Source organism: Oncorhynchus gorbuscha, linkage group LG10 (assembly GCF_021184085.1).
Source record: "Oncorhynchus gorbuscha isolate QuinsamMale2020 ecotype Even-year linkage group LG10, OgorEven_v1.0, whole genome shotgun sequence".
Lineage (NCBI taxonomy): Eukaryota > Metazoa > Chordata > Actinopteri > Salmoniformes > Salmonidae > Oncorhynchus > Oncorhynchus gorbuscha.
Window position 1 is genome coordinate 33843759 of NC_060182.1, and position 22638 is coordinate 33866396.

The 22638-nt window shown below is 44.2% G+C and overlaps 1 protein-coding gene across 1 annotated transcript in view; it reads right to left on the minus strand.

The window, feature by feature from the left end:
• Positions 1 to 22638, minus strand: part of LOC124045928 (IQ motif and SEC7 domain-containing protein 1-like) — a 61885-nt gene that overhangs the window by 9857 nt on the left and 29390 nt on the right. The window contains exons 2-3 of the mRNA XM_046365746.1: positions 14016 to 14186; positions 111 to 417 (exon numbers count right to left, since the gene is read on the minus strand). Coding sequence (XP_046221702.1) covers positions 111 to 417; positions 14016 to 14186 — 478 coding nt within the window. The remainder of the gene's footprint in view (positions 1 to 110; positions 418 to 14015; positions 14187 to 22638) is intronic.

Below are 22638 nucleotides of genomic sequence, written 5' to 3' on the forward strand. Positions count from 1 at the left end.
TTATCACGCTTGTCGTTTCTCTCTCTCTCTACACACAACACAAACGACATGGAGTTCAAACCATACAGTACAGACACATTCTGTATACACACGCCCACACCCCGGGGTACCTTCTTGTCCTGCAGGTCTGTGGAGAGCTCATAGCTGTCAGAGAGACTGGCCTTGCACCTCTTGTTCTCCTCCTCCTCCTGCTTGCGGAGGGCCAGGCTGGCAGGCTGATGGCGTGTTCGCAGTGCCCAGGCAAGGCTTGCCGAGCTGGGAGGGGCCACGCACGGAGGCCCCCGAGGGCCTGGAGGACCAGGACCACTGCTGCTGTCACTGTAGCGCTCTGTGCCACGCAGGTACGCTGTGGTCTGGCTGTAGGGGCCGTCTGTGTGGGCCCCGGGAGGCTCCGCACACTGGGTCTCTGTTTCCACACTGTGGGGACAGAAGAATTGAATGAGAGGGGAAAGGGCTTGATGAAAAAGGGACATACTTAACTTAGTCATCTCCAGCCCCAAACACAGATGTATTGTCCCTCATAGGTAAGTCACTCACATGTAGAAATTAGACCGGCGTGTCAGGAAACTTCTCCTGCTGGATCTCATGAGGGAAGAGGACCAGACTTACACACATTCACACTGGCACTTTGTACTCTCACCACAAGAAAGATCAGAATTTACACAGCTACTGTATATATGTTTTTTATCATGTGCAGCAACCCTTCCAGTCACACCAATGGTAATAGAACATGATCGGAGCAGCATTTCCCATTCCTCCAAAATGTTCCTTGCACTGGAGCTGACAGAATCACGTGTCGTTTCCTGCCTTGTGAACCAAAGTCTCTGCCCTCTCACTCCCTCTCTGACCCTTCTCTCTCTTTCTGTACCCTCTCTATCCCTCTTTGTTTGTCCAGGCCGGAAAACTCTCTGTGCAGTTAATGTACTACTGAGTTTAGTACCATTGTTCAGACTTCTCCCTCTCTCTGTCTCACATTCTCTCTCTGTCATACATTAAAATAACAGTTAAAAAAACATTAGGGCAGTCATTAGCCACAAACACATTTCACTGCCAGTGCCACATACCACTCATTCCACACCTGTCTGGAAAGACCAGGTGTTTACAATAACAGCCAATCGCATGCACGCATAGGACTGCACTTTTGACAAATAGATTATGAAACAGACACATACACACGAACGCTAACTTTTCCCACTAGGCCTGTACAGTACTACAACACACACTTGTCTGACCTACTGTATGTAGCCTACAGAGCTGCATCTCTCCACACAGACATGTACAGACAGGCTAAGCAGCCAGCCTCCTAATCAGCCCAATAGTCCCCTCATGCCCTGATCTTCCAGGAAATCCAACAGCTACTCCGACTGTCCTGCTCTCTATCCCATGTAGCAACAGCCACCCAGAGAGCTAGTCGGCCAGTCCGTCAGTGAGTAACCACTTCACCACAGTCACAAGTCACATGCCCCTGCCTTGACTTCCTCCCTTCCCTTGCCACACCCACTCTGCCCAGGTGCCGCCCTCTGGTTCTTACTCACTTCCTGAAGAAAACATAACGACAGAGCAGAGGCCCAAGGAAGCAGAAACTGGGGCAGCATAAAAATGTATGTGGGCAAAGCTTTATTCAGACTATAATGCAGGCCAACGTCATTGTAAAACCTTAGCCCACACGTTGACAACATGCTCTGTAGAAATAGGGCACAACAATTAGGAAAGTTATGTTCTTTCTCTCTCTATTTGGTCCTCCCTTCTTCCTGTTTCTCTCCTTCTCTTCCCCCGAGAAGCAGTGGTTTCCTGTGGTTGGTGTGAAGCTGACAGAAAATATATGACGGGGAGGAAGGAACACTGGAGGACTATACAATTAGAACAGGCCAACAACACCAATGATCCTTACACAACCACAGTAGACACATTAGTTACGGTTGAGGATAATATGTTCTTTGTGTAATAGAGCGTTGCTGTTACAACCGTCATGTGCACACGTCATAGTGTGTTTTCAACAGCATTTCCTGTTCCCCAGAAATACACGGTTTCCTCTGATTAAAAAAAGGGTGAAAAAAAGCAATAATACTGTGAAAAGGCTGTTTGAAGACAGGGAACCATCGCATGTCATGTACTAACAACAGTGGTCACAATGACTGGAGCCAGCTGTATAGAGACACAACTCTGACCACTCCACCACCACCTCGAAAAATGTTAGTGGCCAATATATCTGTTACATTTGTGTCAGTGGAGGCTGCTGAGGGGAGGACGGCTCATAATAATGGCTGGAACGGAGTAAATGGAATGGCATTAAACACATGGAAACCATGGAAACCATGTGTTTGATACCATTCCACTAATTATAGCCATAACCACGAGCCGTCTTCCCCAAATAAGGTGCACCAAACCTTCTGTGATTTGCACTATACTTCACGTTGCATATGGCCAAGGAATATAAAGATAACCACCTTCTACTCTATTTATGTTTAATCAGACTTCTCTAAAAATGTACCGCAATTTCCTCTTGATAAGCTCTGGAGATCAGATCTCTAGCTTCAGTGAAAAACACTTTCAATATTTCCACTCTTTCTAATCATATTTAACCGGTCGAAAGTTTTAGAACATCTACTCATTCAAGGGTTTTTCTTTATTTTTACTATTTTAGAATAATAGTGGAGACATCAAGTGAAGATATCAAAACTATGAAATAACACATATGGAATCATGTAGTAACCAAAAAAGTGTTAAACAAATCAAAATACATTTTACATTTTAGATTCTTCAAAGTAGTCACCCCTTGCCTCAATGACAGCATTGCACACTCTTGGCATACTCTCAACCAGCTTCACCTGAAATGCTTTTCCAACAGTCTTGAAGGAGTTCCCACATATGCTGAGCACTTGTTGGCTGCTTTTCCTTCACTCTGCGGTCTGACTCATCCCAAACCATCTCAATTTGATTGAGGTTGGGGGATTGTGGAGGCCAGGTCATCTGATGCAGCACTCCTTCACTCTACTCCTTGGTCAGATAGTCCTTACACAGCCTGGAGGTGTGTTGGGTCATTGGTCATATCATATATAATATCATATTTTTGTCACATCATGTGATTTTTGTCACATATGATATCATATTTTTGTCACATCATATATGATATCATATTTTTGTCACATCATATATGATATCATACTTTTTGTCACATCATATATGATATCATATTTTTGTCATATCATATATAATATCATATTTTTGTCACATCATATATGATATCAGATTTACTTGATGTAACATCATCTCTTATCATATATGATATCATATTTCTTTAATATCTGTCACATCCCCATATGATATCAGCATCATATATGATATCATATTTTTGTCAAATGGAGAAACTGAGAAGGAAGAGGGGGTTGCTTAGTGACGGTTGCTGTGAGACCTATGTGGGCGGAGAGGCAGTTGAGGGATGAGAAGCACTGTTGCCATGACGATGGATTATTAACACCATTTAGGTCGGTGTAGATGCATTATGGGCCGCGAGTGATGGAAGGTCATCATGAGCATAATGCTACAAGTGTGTGTTACAACGAATCTACTCAGTGTGTATACACACAGCACATAAATATATAGCACTGAGCAGGCTACTGTAGTTAGTCACACAAACAGATAGCAAACTCACGCACCCAGTCTCTATTGCAGGTCTGTCTTCCATCTGACACATAAATAGTATACAATTTACCGCTGTGCACCACCAGAGTGCTCCTTTTATGGAAAACATGGACAGTTGGTGACAAAGCCACACAGTTATACACCAAAAGATAGGGACACCACACCGGCTGCCACATCACACAGGAGGACTCAGATGGCCTTTTTACGCCTGGCTCCCAGCCATATCCAAACCTAGGTCGCATCATATCACACATGAAAACATAACATACTTAACTATGCTTTCTAGGCTACTTATGATAACTCTTTGAACATCCCCTCCCAAAGGCCTTCTCTGCTCTCCTCATCTCAATTTGATACCCCTGCTGTTGCCACTCCTCCTGTGAGTGTTAGAGCGTTAGGGCGGCAGGTAGCCTTGCAGTTAGAGCTTTGGGCCAAAAACTGAAAGGTCGCTGATTCTAATACCTGAGCCGACAAGGTGAAAAATCTGTCTGTGCCCTTGAGTAAGGCACTTTACCTAATTTGTTCCAGGGGTGCCGTACTACGATGGCTGACACTGTAAAACAACACATTTCACTGCACCTATCCGATGTACTCATTCAAGGGTTTTTCTTCATTTAACTATTTTCTACATTGTAGTATAATAGTGAAGACATCAAAACTATGAAATAACACATACGGAATCATGTAGTAACCAAAAAAGTGTTTAAACAAATCAAAATAGATTTTATATTTGAGATTCTTCAAAGTAGCCACCCTTTGCCTTGATGACAGCTTTGCACACTCTTCGCATTCTCTCAACCAGCTTCATGAGGTAGTCAACTGGAATGCATTTCAATTAACAGGTATGCCTTGTTGAATGTGGAATTTCTTTCCTTCTTAATGTGTTTGAGCCAGTCAGTTATGTTGTGACAAGGTAGGGGTGGTATACAGAAGATAACCCTATTTGGTAAAATACCGAGTCCATATTATGGCAGGAACAGCTCAACTAAGCAAAGAGAAATGACAGTCCATCATTAATTGAAGACATGAAAGTCAGTCAATCCGGAAAAGTTCAAGAACCCTTCAAGTGCAGTCGCAAAAACCATCAAGCGCTATGATGAAACTGGCTCTCATGAGGACCGCCACAGGAAAGGAAGACCCAGAGTTACCTCTGCTGCAGAGGATATGTTCATTATAGTTACCAGCCTCAGAAATTGCAGCCCAAATAAATGCTTCACAGAGTTCAAGTAACAGACACATCTCAACATCAACTGTTCAAAGGAGACTGCATGAATCAGGCCTTCATGGTCAAATTGCTGCAAAGAAACCACTACTAAAGGACACCAATAGAAGAAGAGACTTGCTTGGGCCAAGAAACACGAGCAATGGACATTAGACAGGTGGAAATGTGTCTTTTGGTCTGATGATTTCCAGATTGGAGATTTTTGGTTCCAACTGCAGTGTCTTTGTGAGATGCAGAGTAGGTGAACAGATGATCTTGGCATGTGTGGTACCCACCGTGAAGCATGGAGGAGGAGGTGTGATGGTGTGGGGGTGCTTTGCTGGTGACACAGTCAGTGATTTATTTAGAATTCAAGGCACACTTAACCAGCATGGCTACCACTCTAACGAGTGCGCTGGGAGTCGGGAAGCAAGTTCAGGGAGTGCATAATTTAATAAACAAATGAACAAAACAAGAAACACGAACAGCGCACAGACAGGAAACAGAAACAATGACGCCTGGGGAAGGACCAAGAAGGAGAGTAATGGAGTGCTGCATCAGATTACCTGGCCTCCACAATCACCCAACCTCAACCCAATTGAGATGGTTTGGGATGAGTTGGACTGCAGAGTGAAGGAAAAGCAGCCAACAAGTGCTCAGCATATGTGGGAACTCCTTCAAGACCGTTGAAAAAGCATTCCAGGTGAAGCTGGTTGAGAGAATGCCAAGAGTGTGCAAAGCTGCCATTAAGGCAAAGGGTTGCTACTTTGAAGAATCTCAAATCGAATATATATATATGTGTGTAGAAAATAGTCAAAATAAAGAAAAACCCTTGAACGAGTACTGTACGTGACAATAAAACATATATTGTTTTTTGTGAAAGGCTCCAAAGATGCTCCATCTTCCATTGCGCCAACAACAGGGTGCTGTAATATTTGTAATATGTAAAATACTTTAGACTGAATTAAACATGTTAATGTTTTTCCTGCGTTTGTGACTGTGTTCATGTGTTCACATAATACGCTTACACAAAGTTGATATTGGAGTAAAAAGTTTGTTGTATAAATCATGAGGGTGACCATATCACAGATCACATCAGAGCCTCATGTTTTATGGATCTGTCTCCTGTAGGCCTGTCACAGTGCTGCAACTGACTGAGGCCCTCTGTGGGGCTGCAGGTACTCTCAGAAGGCACCAACATGACCCTCTTCACCTCAGATGAAATTCAGATTAGAAACCGATGGGGAACTTTTGACAATATGTGACGAGAAGAAGAAGGCAGAAGCAGAGAGGAGAGGAGGAGAGAAGTGAGTGTGGAAGAGATGTATTATCTGCAGTGTGAAACAGTGTCACCTCCTCGCTAGCTGCCCTCTGCCTCCTGTTCCTCCATATTCATTATTGATGGACTGCCTGTCAGCGTGCGTTGAAGAGGCAGGGCGGCAGCATGTCTCCATGGGCCCACAACAGGTGAGAGTTGCTAGGACTTCAAAAACACATGTGCTCCCTGCCATTGATGAGAAGTCATAATACTCTATTGATCTGCACTGTGACTGACCAAAGACTTACTTTAACAGGCTCCTCTCAAACAATTCTCCTTGTCCTGTCCTGTCCTCTTGATCTCCCCGGTCTCTGTCTGTCCTTCACCTCTCTCTTCTCCATCACCTCTCTCTTGTTCTGTCTCTACAACAGACCGCTAAACAGCCATCACTAGCACATCAGAGTCGGTCCCTTTTATATTGTGTTTACATATTGCATCACTCATTAAATATGTATATACTGTATTGTATTCAATACCACACCATTGACTGTGAAACAGCCATCTCCAGCACATCAGAGGCTGCTGCCTATAGACAGATTAGGAATCACTGGCCACTTAAAAAAAAAAAATGAAACACTAAGCACTTTAATAATGTCCCCGTATCTTGCATTACTCATCTCATATGTATACACTGTACCAGATACTATTCTACGGTATCTTAGTCACTTTAATTGTGTGTAAATATTGCATCACCCATCTCATACAGTATGTAAATACTGTATTCTATACTATGCCACTGTATCGTAGTCCAATGGCGATCTGACATATAGGTATTAATCCATTCCGTACTTAGATTTACGTGTATTTTGGGTATATGTTGTGAAACTGTTAGATATTACTTGCTAGATATCACTGCACTGTCGGAGCTAGAAACACAAAGCATTTCGCTACACCCGCGATAACATCTGCCAAAACACGTGTATGTGACCAATACATTTGATTTCATTTGATTTGCTTTACAGACAGACACCAGAGGTGAGAGCAACCCAAGCTTTATGCTTAGTGATAGAATAATACACTGCTTTTCAAGACCCATCAAAGGGAAACACTGACCATTCATCCAGGGAGAACAACAACAGACTCTCGTTTATCTAAAGCTTTGAACCCTCACTGCTATTTGACGACATCACATCTTCAAACCACTGTAGTGTTGTAAGGATGGAAACGTCGATAATGGCTCTCGCGTCATGTGTGAAACAGGAAAAACAGTTACCCACGAGTTGAAGGACGTCTATTGTAGAACTCAGAAGAAGTGAATACAGTGAGAACACTCTAATGAGTCATCTGTCACATCCAAGCATGCTTCTGCCTCCTAGACTCCATCCACTGATTCCACTCCTCCATCAAGCTGACTCTCTTAGAATCTCCAACATAAATGTTGTTTTTACTCTCTCTCTCCTCACAGACGTTACACACACACTGACACTGCACATGCTGTATACACACACTACTGTAACACTCACTGACTGACTGAGTGAGTGAGGGAGTGTGAGTGAGTGAGTGTGTGTGTGTGTGTTTGCGATGGCAACAGGGAGACAGCCTCTGACATAAACCCAACTGCTCTGTTCTCTTTCAATGTAATGACATACACTCTGTCACAGGTAACACCCATTCATTATCACACTCAGGCGACTTCTCGTCAATTTCACTCAATCCACTTCCTCCCTCGGTCCTACATGTAGTGGACACTGCATGTCTGCTTTTGATACCAAATGTAACCTCTCACTGTCATGAACATGAACTTACTGCAGTGAACTGTAGTGAACTGTAGTGAACTGTAATGAACTGTAGTGAACGCTATCAAAAACCCTGCCGTATCCTCACTAGACACTTTCAACACCATTGTCTACAATACACACATCCACATCGATAGTATCTATAAAAGCTGTTTAAATATAAATAAATACATACAGCTGAATTCAACAGCCTTCGCAACACTCATGTACGCTGCACAGTAGGCTCACCATACTGAGATACTGACTCAGTCAGCTCTATAATAAGCACAAACCGTGCATACACAAGTATTACATACATTCCAATTGACAATCACTCAAGACTTACCACTAGTTACAGCATGTCATCTCTGTTGTTCTGTACAGAAAGTTTAGGAGTGAATTCAAACGTCCTTACCGTGCTCCTACAGTTAAAGAGAGGTCCCACACGGACTGGTGGAGCGTGATAACAAACACACCCTAAAAAACACACACTTCACGAACACACACACACTCACATTCTCTCGCTCACCCTGCAGAGCTGCAAGGCTACATTCTTCAGCCTTCTGACACCTCGGAACTTACTCACCCCGCCCAAACTCTCTCCACCTCCCTCCTCCTGCACCTTGCTATCTCACTTTACCCAGCTGACTGACAGGCAGGCACGCTGTTACATAAGGACAAATAGAACAAACACACACACCTGTCACAACAGAAAAGCTGGGAGAGAAGAGGGACAGAGAGGAGGGGGTGGTAATGTACTTCTCATTCAAATTCCAACAATGAGGGGATGGAGTCAGGCCTACACTACCGTTCGAAATTTTGGGTTCAATTAGAAATGTCCTTGTTTTTGAAAGAAAATTACATTTTTTGCCCCATTAAAATAACATCAAAGTGATCAGAAATACTGTCTCTAACCAGAATAGAAAAAGGAGTGGGACACCCCGGTTTTATTGTTCTTTAATTAGCACAACAGTTTTCAGCTGTGCTTACATAATTGCAGAAGGGTTTTCTAATGATCGATTAGCCTTTTAAAATGATAAACTTGGATTAGCTATCACAGTGTGCCATTGGAACACAGGAGTGATGGTTGCTGACAATGGGCCTCTGTACGCCTATTATATTCCATTAAAAATCAGCCGTTTCCAGCTACAATAGTCATTTGCAACATTAACAATGTCTACACTGTATTTCTGATCAATTTGGTGTTATTTTAGTGGACAAAAAGTTTGCTTTTCTTTCAAAAACAAGGACACTTCTAAGTGACCCCAAACTTTTGAACGGTAGTGTATATACAGCTCTATATATCTCCATACCTGGTGTATTATGATGTCATACTGCATTTCTGCTATACTCTGTAGTTTACCTTGGTGAGTGTGTGAGTGTGTACATGTGTACTGTACACTCTAATGACAAAGGGTTCCAAAAGGGTTCTTTGGCTGTCCTCATAGGATAACCCTTTCTGGGTCCAGGTAGTCCCCCTTTGGTTCCAGGTAGAACCATTTTGGGTTCCATGTAGAACCCTCTGTGGAAAGGGTTCTACATGGAACCCAAAACGGTTCAACTTGGAACCAAAAGGGTTCTACCTGGAACCAACAAGGGTTCTTTAAAAGGTTCTCCTACGTGGACAGCTGAAGAACCCTTTTAGGTTCTAGATAGCACCTAGTGTATGAGTTGAGTAAAGAAAACACACATAGATCATAAATGCACACAGATATGATGTTCTATTGGCCACCAACATTTATTGAAGATGCCTGTGCCCACAGTTACCGGTGAACTACTGTATGTGTCTCAGAGACAAAGTTGAGAAGTAGGACTGCTCTACCGTTGAGCTTATAATAACTATGCCCCCTGCTGTCCAGAGGTCTACATTACATCAGAAAAAAAAGATAAATTCTTCTATGCACCAAACATGACATGTTTATTTCAGATATGGAGCAACATCATCTAACATTTCTAAACAAACACAAAGAAATACTAGAACGTGACATTGAAATAGCTTTTTTTTCTTCCTTAGATTTCATTGAGTTATGATAAGCCTAGCTTCTCACAGACTGGAGTGGCAGTGTGGTAGCTACAGAACATAGAGAACGACTACTTAAAACAGAGGTGACAGGTGTGAAGACGAGCAGAGAAAAGCTAATAATGTTAGGCAGTGAGACAGAGATTATATACAAAGTGAGGAGATAATCATGGTTCATGAGTCTACTGTGGAGTCATAATACCGTGCCTTCGGAAAGTAATTCAGACCTCTTGACTTTTTCCACATTTTGTTAGATTACAGCCTCATTCTAAAATGTATTAAATGGTTTGTTTCCCCTGATAAATCTACACACAATACCCCATAATTGCAAACCAAAAACAGGTTTTTAGAAATGTTTACTGATTAAAAAATGAAATTATCATATTTACATAAGTATTCAGACTCTTGAAGCACCTTTGGCAGTGATTACAGCCTCAAGTCTTACTGGTTATGACGCTACAAGCTTGGCACACCTGTATTTGGGATGTTTATCCCATTTTTCTCTGCAGATCCTCTCAAGCTCTGTCAGGTTGGATGAGGAGCGTTGCTGCACAGCTATTTTCAGGTCTCTCCAGAGATGTTTTATCCGGCTCAAGTCCGGGCTCTGGCTCGGCCGCTCAGGCACTCACTCCTGCGTTGTCTTGGCTATGTGCTGAGGGTCATTGTCCTGTTGGAAGGTGAACCTTCGCCCCAGTCTGAGGTCCTGAGCGCTCTGGAGCAGGTTTTCATCAAGGGTCTCTCTGTACTTTGCACTGTTCATCTTTGCCTCGATCCTGACTAGTCTCCCAGTCCCTGCCGCTGAAAAACATTCACACAGCATGATGCTGCCACTGTAGGGATGGTGCCAGGTTTCCTCCAGACATGACGCTTGGCATTCAGGCCAAAGAGTTCAATCTTGGTTTCATCAGACCAGAGAATCTTGTTTATCATGGTCTGAGAGTCTTTAGGTGCCTTTTGGCAAACTCCAAGCAGGCAAACATGTGCCTTTTACTGAGGAGTAGCTTCCGTCTGGTCACTCTACCATCAAGGCCTGATTGGAGGAGTGCTGCAGAGATGGTTGTCCTCCTGGAAGGTTCTCCCATATCCACAGAGGAACACTAGAGCTCTGTCAGAGTGATCATTGGGTCACCTCCCTGACCAAGGCCCTTCTCCCCCAATTGCTCAGTTTGGCTGGGCGGCCAGCTCTAGGGAGAGTCTTGGTGGCTCCAAACTTTTTCCATTTAAGAATGATGGAGGCCACTGTGTTCTTGGGGACCTTAAATGCTGCAGAAATATTGTGGTACCATTCTCCAGATCTGTGCCTCGACACAATCCTGTCTCTGAGCTTTACGGACAATTCCTTCGACCTCATGGCTTGTTTTTTTGCTCTGACATGCACTCTCAACTGTGGGACCTTATATAGACAGGTGTTTGCCTTTCCAAATCATGTCCAATCAATTGAATTTACCACAGGTGGACTCAAATCAAGTTGTAGAAACATCTCAAGGATGATCAATGGAAACAGGACATACCAAAGCTCAATTTCGAGTCTCATAGCAAAGGGTCTGAATACTTATGTAAATAAGGTGTTTAATTTAAATCTGCAAAAGTGTCTAAAAACCTGTTTTCATCTTGTCATTATGGGGTATTGTGTGTAGATTGCTGAGGATTTTGATTTATTTAATGCATTTTAGATTAAGGCTGTAATGTATCAAAATATGGAAAAACTGAAGGGGTCTGAATACTTTCCAAAGGCACTGTATCTGGTAAATCACTATCACTAACTATCATAATACTAGAATTTGCATGCAACTCTGAAGATGATCAGATTAAATCCAGCCAGATGAGGCTCCCTCCAGAGTCATTCATATGTTAAACTGTATTGAGGAGGCTTCCACTTTTCTCTCAGTAAATAACACGAGTCCCCCAGAGGGTCCGACTCAGGTGGATTGGGTGAGCTGTCCAGTTAGGCACAAAGAGACCAATCAGTTGTCCAGACTGATGCCAAGAGACCAATCAAAGCCCATGGTTACCGAGAGGAGGGGCTACTGCACCCTGAGGAGGGACAACAGAACTGATGGGAGGGCACATCCTTGCACTCCTCTCTGAGGAACCAACGGGAATGGGTAAAGAGACAGACAGAGAGGAAAAGAGACAGGTTGATAGACAGATAGATAGGAAGGGAAGGAAACAGAGAGAAGACAGACAGACAGACAGACAGACAGACAGACAGACAGACAGACAGACAGACAGACAGACAGACAGACAGACAGACAGACAGACAGACAGACAGACAGACAGACAGACAGACAGACAGACAGACAGACAGACAAGTAGGCAGGGAGACAGGCACAGAGGCAGACAGACAGACAGACAAGTAGGCAGACAGACAGACAGACAGACAGACAGACAGACAGACAGACAGACAGACAGACAGACAGACAGACAGACAGACAGACAGACAGACAGACAGACAGACAGACAGACAGACAGACAGACAGACAGACAAGTAGGCAGGGAGACAGGCACAGAGGCAGACAGACAGACAGACAAGCAGGCAGACAGACAGACAGACAGACAGACAGACAGACAGACAGACAGACAGACAGACAGACAGACAGACAGACAGACAGACAGACAGACAGACAGACAGACAGACAGACAGACAGACAGACAGACAGACAGACAGACAGACAAGTAGGGAGACAGACAGACAGACAGACAGACAGACAGACAGACAGACAGACAGACAGACAGACAGACAGACAGACAGACAGACAGACAGACAGACAGACAGACAGACAGACAGACAGACAGACAGACAGACAGACAGAGAAAAACAGCAAGAAAAAGAGAAAAGGCATGAGACATAAATACGTGAGAATAAGCTGATCAACACATACAGTAGTGGAACTGATACTGAGAGAAGAGAGGAGCAGGATGCCGTCTTAAATGTTCATGTCATATCCTGTGTCAAAAATGATAAATAATAATAATTTGTGTTTCTTAGCTATCAGCTGCTGTATTCTAGGTCATATTTCCATAGTACTCTGTCCAGGCAACAATGCTAACTAGCGCTCACTGACTGCACACTAGGCCTGTATATCCCACTAGATGGCAGTCCTGAACCATGATGCCCTGAAGCTGGTGTCTGCTCCAGTACATCACAGGGTCATGTTGAGAGAGAGAGAAGGTGAAGATTCAGTGGGTTTAGTGGTGACTCAGACTACCTTCAGACCCTCCACTCAAGAAGATAGCTTTTTCTCTTCTTTAAGTGAGGACAGCTCTCTCTCTCTCTCTCTCTCTCTCTCTCTCTCTCTCTCTCTCTCTCTCTCTCTCTCTCTCTCTCTCTCTCTCTCTCTCTCTCTCTCTCTCTCTCTCTCTCTCTCTCTCTCTCTCTCTCTCTCTCTCTCTCTCTCTAAAACGGCCCTTTTAAGTGAGCTATGGATGCAAGGACTGACCATCCATGATGTCAATATCATAGTTTAACCATGTTTTGAGGCTATATAGTGTTTGTTTACATTTACTTTTGTTTACAAATATTGAAGTAAAATAAGCTTAAATGATTGGTTCTGATGGGGTCCGAGAGTGAATTAAACTCATGAGGCATTAAGTTATATTCTTCATGAATCCATGGGTACATATCATCCAAAAATGTATGTAGCAACTGCTGATTCACCCCTTAAAGACGGCCATCCCCTCTACCCCCCTCTCAGACACAGCGGTTAAGATGGAGACAACAGTGAGGACACTCTGATAGTCAGGAAAGATGAGGAGGCAGCATGGCCAGGGTCAGGAGTGAACTGGTGACACATTCCCACAGATGATGAAAGGCAAAGCAGGCGGTGAAAAATGGTGAAACAACGATGAGGTGACATAGCAATGGAGGGTTCTTGCACAGGTCAGGGGCTGGGTAAAGGGTAAGGGTCTTAGGGTGACGGTTAACCAGGGGGTTAACCAGGGGAGTGAAGGGGTTTTGTAGGAAGAGGAAAGGGAGGGCAAGCTTTGAAGTAAGGGTTGGTGACCAGGGGTGGACTAAGGATCTGTTTAAGGTTCTAAGGGTCTTGCAGGAGGTAAGGATTGTTGTGAGGTATTAAATGGTTCTTGGGGTTCTTTTGAAGGCCCTTAGGTGGCCCTTACCTTGCCTGCTGCGAGTGTTTGGCAGACGAGGAGGGGCAGCAGTACTGATGGAGGCTGAAGAAGCTGTTAACAGTCAGACTGGTGGGGAGGAGGGTGGCATAGGGGCTGGCTGCAGTAGGGCTTGTGGGAGCAGAGATTGGATAGCTTGAGTAAGATGGTGACTGCCTGACACTTAAGAAAGACCAAAAAAGAAAGACATGTACAGAGAGAGAGGAAAAGAGACAGAGACAGAGAGACGGAGCAAAAATGAAGAAAGAGAGAGACAATTGAATTGAATTAAAGCAAGACACAAGAAGCAGCAATGGTAGTAAACAGAAGAATGAAAAATAAGAGAGATAAAAAAAATGTATCATGAATTGAAATGTACATGACTGTCCTACTGAAGTGACTAACAAACTCAGGAGTAAGGGACAACAAAGGTACAGAGCTTCTGCAAACAATGGTGTTCCTCAGTCATCCAGTCAGCCAACCACCCTGACCTCTCATCATCATCATCTATTGACTGTCTGGAAAAAGGTCACGGATGGCATCCAACTCCACAAAAGAAAAACCTGGACAGAGGACATGAGTTAGAGAACAAAAATACAGGCATGCACAGTAAATAGGCCTGATATTAGACAGAGAGAGTGTGATAAAGAGAGGAGACACAGAGAGAGAGAGAGAGAGAGAGAGAGAGAGAGAGAGAGAGAGAGAGAGAGAGAGAGAGAGAGAGAGAGAGAGAGAGAGAGAGAGAGAGAGAGAGAGAGAAAAAGAGAGAGAGAGAAGAGAGAGAGAGAGAGAGAGAGAAAAAGAGAGAGAGAAAAAGAGAGAGAGAGAGAGACAGAGAGAGAGAGTGAGAGAGAGAAAGAAAGAAAGACAGAGAGAGAGAGAGAGAGAGAGAGAGAGAGAGAGAGAGAGAGAGACAGAGAGAGAGAGAGAGAGAGAGTGAGAGAGAGAAAAGAGAGAAAAAGAGAGAGAGAAAGAAAGAAAGACAGAGAGACAGAGAGAGAGAGAGTGAGAGAGAGAAAGAAAGAAAGACAGAGAGAGAGAGAGAGAGAGAGAGAGGGAGAGAGAGAGAGAGACAGAGAGAGAGAGAGAGAGAGAGACAGAGAGAGAGACAGAGAGAGAGCGAGAGGAGAGACAGAGAGAGAGAGACAGAGAGAGACAGAGCGAGAGAGAGAGAGAGAGAGAGAGAGAGAGAGAGAGAGAGAGAGAGAGAGAGAGAGAGAGAGAGAGAGAGAGAGAGAGAGAGAGAGAGAGAGAGAGAGCGAGAGGGGGGGGGGGGGGGGTGGATGGATGGGTGGGTGGATGGATGGAGAGAAAAGGAGAGAGAGATAGAAAGAACAAGGGATATATAAATTGGGAATGAGAAATAAAAAGAAAGAGAGAGAGGGAGGGAGGATTATATCTGAAAACTCCAACACTAACGGATTATATAACCCAACACTGCACTCTGCCACACTGTACCACTCTTCTGCAGTCTTCTATAAAAACGTTAAACCACTCTCCGTAATACAGTACAAGTGCACATAAAATCCGTAAGCTTTTTGAAGTCAGTCTAGAATCTAAATTCTCCTCCACCAAAAAAATCAGAGTAATTCCATCTGCAGAATCTAAATGCCTGAACGAAGAGGATAGAGAGAGGTGACGGAGATGAGAGAGAGAGGTGACAGAGATGAGAGAGAGAGCAGAGATAGGAAAGCTCTTGGATGAGATAGATTAGAGTGATAACAGCAGGCCTCCCACTCAGACACACAGTGACAGTCCAAGTCATTTCAAATTGGGGCCCCGCTGCGTGTGATACAGAGGCCAGGGAGAGGCCGCTCACTGAAAGATCCAGCAGGTCACCTGGATTAATTATACCCATCCAGGAAAGTAGTTTTAAACTGGTCCCTCATACAGAAGTAGCTAAATGGGTTAGAGGGAGCGAGTGGAGTTTCAAATATGCTGGGGAAATTGCGGATAACTATGAGGTATTTATGGAAAAGAGTTAGCCAAGCGACTAGAGACACTGAGAGTGCCAGTAACAGTAAGCTGAGAGAGTGACAAGAAGGTTGCGTTTCTGTTTGAACTATGTCATGCATCCTCCTATATTGATACATTTTCTATTCACGACTTGAATTTCAATGAATCTGACTTCAACTGGAATTGACCAAAACTTTGGGTGTGACAGGGTCCCAAAGGAATCAGTGTCTCAGCATAAACAGTTGCAGAGAGACAGTGGCTTTGAGAGAGAACGAAAGAGGTTCAAAATGACTAAGGATTCTAATTATGCAGACATTGCAGAGGCAGCGCTCGTTTGTGTAGCCTGGCTGATGATAAGAGTTCCAATTAAAGCAGAAGGACCTGTCAGCAGTGGCTTTGATAATGCTGAATGTGGTAGCTGAGATCAGAGCACATCCATATTTATACTGATTAAATAGAGGTAACAGTACTTACAGTTATTTCTGTACTGATGAAAACGCTTTCCACATAAATATTAAGGCATTTTATTCAAATGTTATAGGAATCCTACAGAGCAGAACACGAGGGAAAGGATTCAGACCAAATCTGAGGGTGAACACTTTTTTACTCTGGCACGACATACAGTTGAAGTCGGAGGTTTACATGCACCTTAGCCAAATACATTTAAACTCAGTTTTTCACAATTCCTGACATTTAATTCTAGTAAAAATGCCCTGTCTTAGGTCATTTAGGATCACCACTTTATTTTAAGAATGTGAAATGTCAGAATAATAGTTAGAGAGAATGATTTATTTCAGCTTTTATTTCTTTCATCACATTCCCAGTGGGTCAGAAGTTTACATCCACTCAACTAGTATTTAATAGCATTGCATCTAAATTGTTTAACATGGGTCAAATGTTTCGGGTAGCCTTCCACAAGCTTCCCACAAAATTTGGGTGAATTTGGTCCATTCCTCCAGACAGAGCTTGTGTAAATGGGTCAGGTTTGTAAGGCCTCCTTGCTCGCACATGCTTTTTCAGTTCTGTCCACAAATGTTCCATAGGTTTGATGTCAGGGTTTTGTGATGGCCATTCCAATACCTTGACTTTGTTGTCCTTAAGCCATTTTGCCACAATTTTGGAAGTATGATTGGGGTCATTGTCCATTTGGAAGACACATTTGCGACCAAGCTTTAACTTCCTGACTGATGTCTTGAGATGTTGCTTCAATATATCCACATAATTTTCCTACCTCATGATGCCATCTATTTTGTGAAGTGCACCAGTCCCTCCTGCAGCAAAGCACCCCCACAACATGATGCTGCCATCGCTGTGCTTCACGGTTGGCATGGTGTTCTTTGGTTTGCAAGCCTCCCCCTTTTTCCTCCAAACATAACGATGGTCATTATGGTCATTATGGCCAAACAGTTCTATTCTAGACCAGAGAACATTTCTCCTTGTCCCCATGTGCAGTTGCAAACCGTAGTCTGGCTTTTTTATGGCGGTTTTGGAGCAGTGGCTACTTCCTTGCTGAGCAGGCTTTCAGGTTATGTCGATATAGGACTCGTTTCACTGTGGATATAGATACTTTTGTACCTGTTTCCTCCAGCATCTTCACAAGGTCCTTTGCTGTTGTTCTGGGATTGATTTGCACTTTTCGCACCAAAGTAAGTTAATCTTTAGGAGACAGAACGTGTCTCCTTCCTGAGCGGCGTGATGGCTGCGCGGTCACATGGCATTTATACTTGATTACTATTGTTTGTACAGATGAATGTGATACCTTCAGGCTTTTGGAAATTGCTCCCAAGGATGAACCAGACTTGTGCAGTTCTACCATTTTTTTTGAGGTCTTGGCTGATTCCTTTTGATTTTCCCATGTAAAGCAAAGAGGCACTGAGTTCGAAGGTAGGCCTTGAAATACATTCACAGGTACACCTCCAATTGACTGAAATGATGTCAATTAGCCTATCAGAAGCTTCTAAAGCCTTGACATTATTTCCTGGAATTTTCCAAGCTGTTTAAAGGAACAGTCAACTTAGTGTATGTAAACGTCTGATCCACTGGAATTGTGATACAGTGAATTATACGTGAAATAATCTGTCTGTAAACAATTGTTGTAAAAATGACTTGTGTCGTGCTCAAAGTAGATGTCCCAACCAACTTGCCAAAACTATAGTTAACAAGAAATTTGTGGAGTGGTTGAAAAACAAGTTTTAATGACTCCTAAGTGTATGTAAACTTCAGACTTCAACTGTATTAGTCCTGCTACACCAATTATTCAACCATTATAAAGTATCATTCTAGTATAGTCATGATTATTCAGCTTGGGTTCTGACGCTAAGGGAAGTGAGATAGCCCTTGCATAACAACATCCGCACAGATATCTATCTAGCAGCATCTCCCTAACTAACATGAACAGTAACATGAACAGTAACATCAACAGTAAATGACAGGCTCATATGGGCTCTGACTTCTGCACAATGAACACAGCTATTATGTGTTCTGACAACGCACCCCTCTATTGGCCCACTCAGCCCTCCCCCCACACACACTAACCACACATACACTAACCCCCCACACACTAACCCCACACACACTAACCACACACACACTAACCACATACACACTAACCACACACACACTAACCACACACACACCAACCACACGCACACTAACCCCACACACACTAACCCCCCACACACTAACCCCACACACACTAACCACACACACACTAACCACATACACACTAACCACACACACACTAACACACACACACTAACCACACACACACCAACCACACACACACACACTAACCCCATACACACTAACCCCCCACATACTAACCACATACACACTAACCACACACATACTAACACACACACACTAACCACACACACTAATCACACACAGACTAACCACACACACACTAACCACACACACACACACTAACCACGTACACACTAACCGCACACACACTAACCGCACACACACTAACCACACACACACTAACCACACACACACTAACCACACACACACCAACCACACACACACCAACCACACACACACCAACCACACACACACTAACCACACACACATTAACCACACACACACTAACCACACACACACCACCCACACACACACTAACCACACACACACTAACCACACACACAATAACCACACACACACACTAACCACACACACACTAACCACACACACACTAACCACACACAACACCAACCACACACACACACTAACCACACACACACCACCCACACACACACACTAACCACACACACACACTAACCACACACACACTAACCACACACACATTAACCCCACACACACTAACCCCACACAAACTAACCACACACACACTAACCACACATACACTAACCACACATACACTAACCACACATACACTAACCACACACACTAACCACACACACACTAACCACACATACACTGACCACACATACACTAACCACACACACACTAACCACACACACACTAACCACACACACACTAACCACACACACACACTAACCACGTACACACTAACCGCACACACACTAACCGCACACACACTAACCACACACACACTAACCACACACACACTAACCACACACACACCAACCACACACACACACCAACCACACACACACCAACCACACACACACCAACCACACACACACTAACCACACACACACCACCCACACACACACCACCCACACACACACTAACCACACACACACTAACCACACACACACTAACCACACACACAATAACCACACACACACACTAACCACACACACACTAACCACACACAACACCAACCACACACACACACTAACCACACACACACCACCCACACACACACACTAACCACACACACACACTAACCACACACACACTAACCACACACACATTAACCCCACACACACTAACCCCACACAAACTAACCACACACACACTAACCACACACACACTAACCACACACACACTAACCACACATACACTAACCACACATACACTAACCACACATACACTAACCACACACACTAACCACACACACACTAACCACACATACACTGACCACACATACACTAACCACACACACACTAACCACACACACACTAACCACACACACACTAACCACACACACAAACACACTATCCACACACACACACCAACCACACACACACACACTAACCACACACACACCACCCACACACATACACTAACCACACACACACACACTAACCCCACACACACTAACCCCACACACACTAACCACACACACACTAACCACACACAAAACCAACCACACACACTAACCACACACACACCACCCACACACACACACTAACCACACGCACACCACACACACACACTAACCACACACACACTAACCACACACACACTAACCACACACACAGTAGCCACACATACACTAACCACACACACACTAACCACACACACACACTAACCACACACACACTAACCACACACACACTAACCACACATAAACTAACCACACACACACACTAACCACACACACACTAACCCCACACACACTAACCCCACACACACTAACCCCACACACACTAACCACACATACACTAACCACACATACACTAACCACACGCACACTAACCACACACACACTAACCACACACACACACTAACCACATACACACTAACCACACATACACTAACCACACACACACTAACCACACATACACTAACCACACACACACTAACCACACACACACACTAACCACACATACACTAACCACACACACACTAACCACACATACACTAACCACACATACACTAACCACACATACACTAACCACACACACACTAACCACACACAAACTAACCACACACACACTAACCACACACACACTAACCACACACACACTAACCACACATACACTAACCACACACACACTAACCACACACACACTAACCACACACACACCAACCACACACACACACACACTAACCACACACACACACCACCCACATACACACACTAACCACACACATACACTAACCACACACACACACACTAACCCCACACACACTAACCCCACACACACTAACCACACACACACTAACCACACACAACACCAACCACACACACTAACCACACACACACCACCCACACACACACACTAACCACACGCACACCACCCCCACACACACACTAACCACACACACACTAACCACACACACACTAACCACACACACAGTAGCCACACATACACTAACCACACACACACTAACCACACACACACACTAACCACACACACACTAACCCTAACTAACCACACACACACTAACCACACATAAACTAACACACACACACACACACTAACCACACACACACTAACCCCACACACACTAACCCCACACACACTAACCCCACACACACTAACCCCACACACTAACCATACATACACTAACCACACACACACTAACACACACACTAACCACACACACACACACACTAACCACACACACACTAACCACACATACACTAACCACACACACACTAACCACACACACACTAACCACACATACACTAACCACACACACACTAACCACACATACACTAACCACACACACACTAACCACACATACACTAACCACACACACACTAACCACACACACACACTAACCACACACACACTAACCACACACACACACTAACCACACACACACTAACACACACACACACACACTCACTAACCACACACACTAACCCCACACACACTAACCCCACACACACTAACCCCACACACACTAACCACACATACACTAACCACACATACACTAACCACACACACACTAACCAAACACAAACTAACCACACACACACTAACCACACACACACTAACCACACACACACTAACCACACATACACTAACCACACACACACTAACCACACACACACTAACCACACACACACACTAACCACACACAAACACCAACCACACACACACACACACTAACCTAACAAACCACCCACACACAAACCACCCACACACACACACTAACCACACACATACACTAACCACACACACACACACTAACCCCACACACACTAACCCCACACACACTAACCACACACACACTAACCACACACAACACCAACCACACACACACCACCCACACACACACACTAACCACACGCACACCACCCACACACACACACTAACCACACACACACTAACCACACACACACTAACCACACACACACTAACCACACACACAGTAGCCACACACACACTAACCACACACACACTAACCACACGCACACCACCCACACACACACACTAACCACACACACACTAACCACACACACACTAACCACACACACAGTAGCCACACACACACTAACCACACATACACTAACCACACACACACTAACCACACACACACTAACCACACACACACTAACCACACACACACTAACCACACATACACTAACCACACACACTAACCACACATACACTAACCACACACACACTAACCACACACACACACTAACCACACATACACTAACCACACACACACTAACCACACATACACTAACCACACATACACTAACCACACACACACTAACCACACACACACACTAACCACACACACACTAACCACACACACACTCACTAACCACACACACACACAC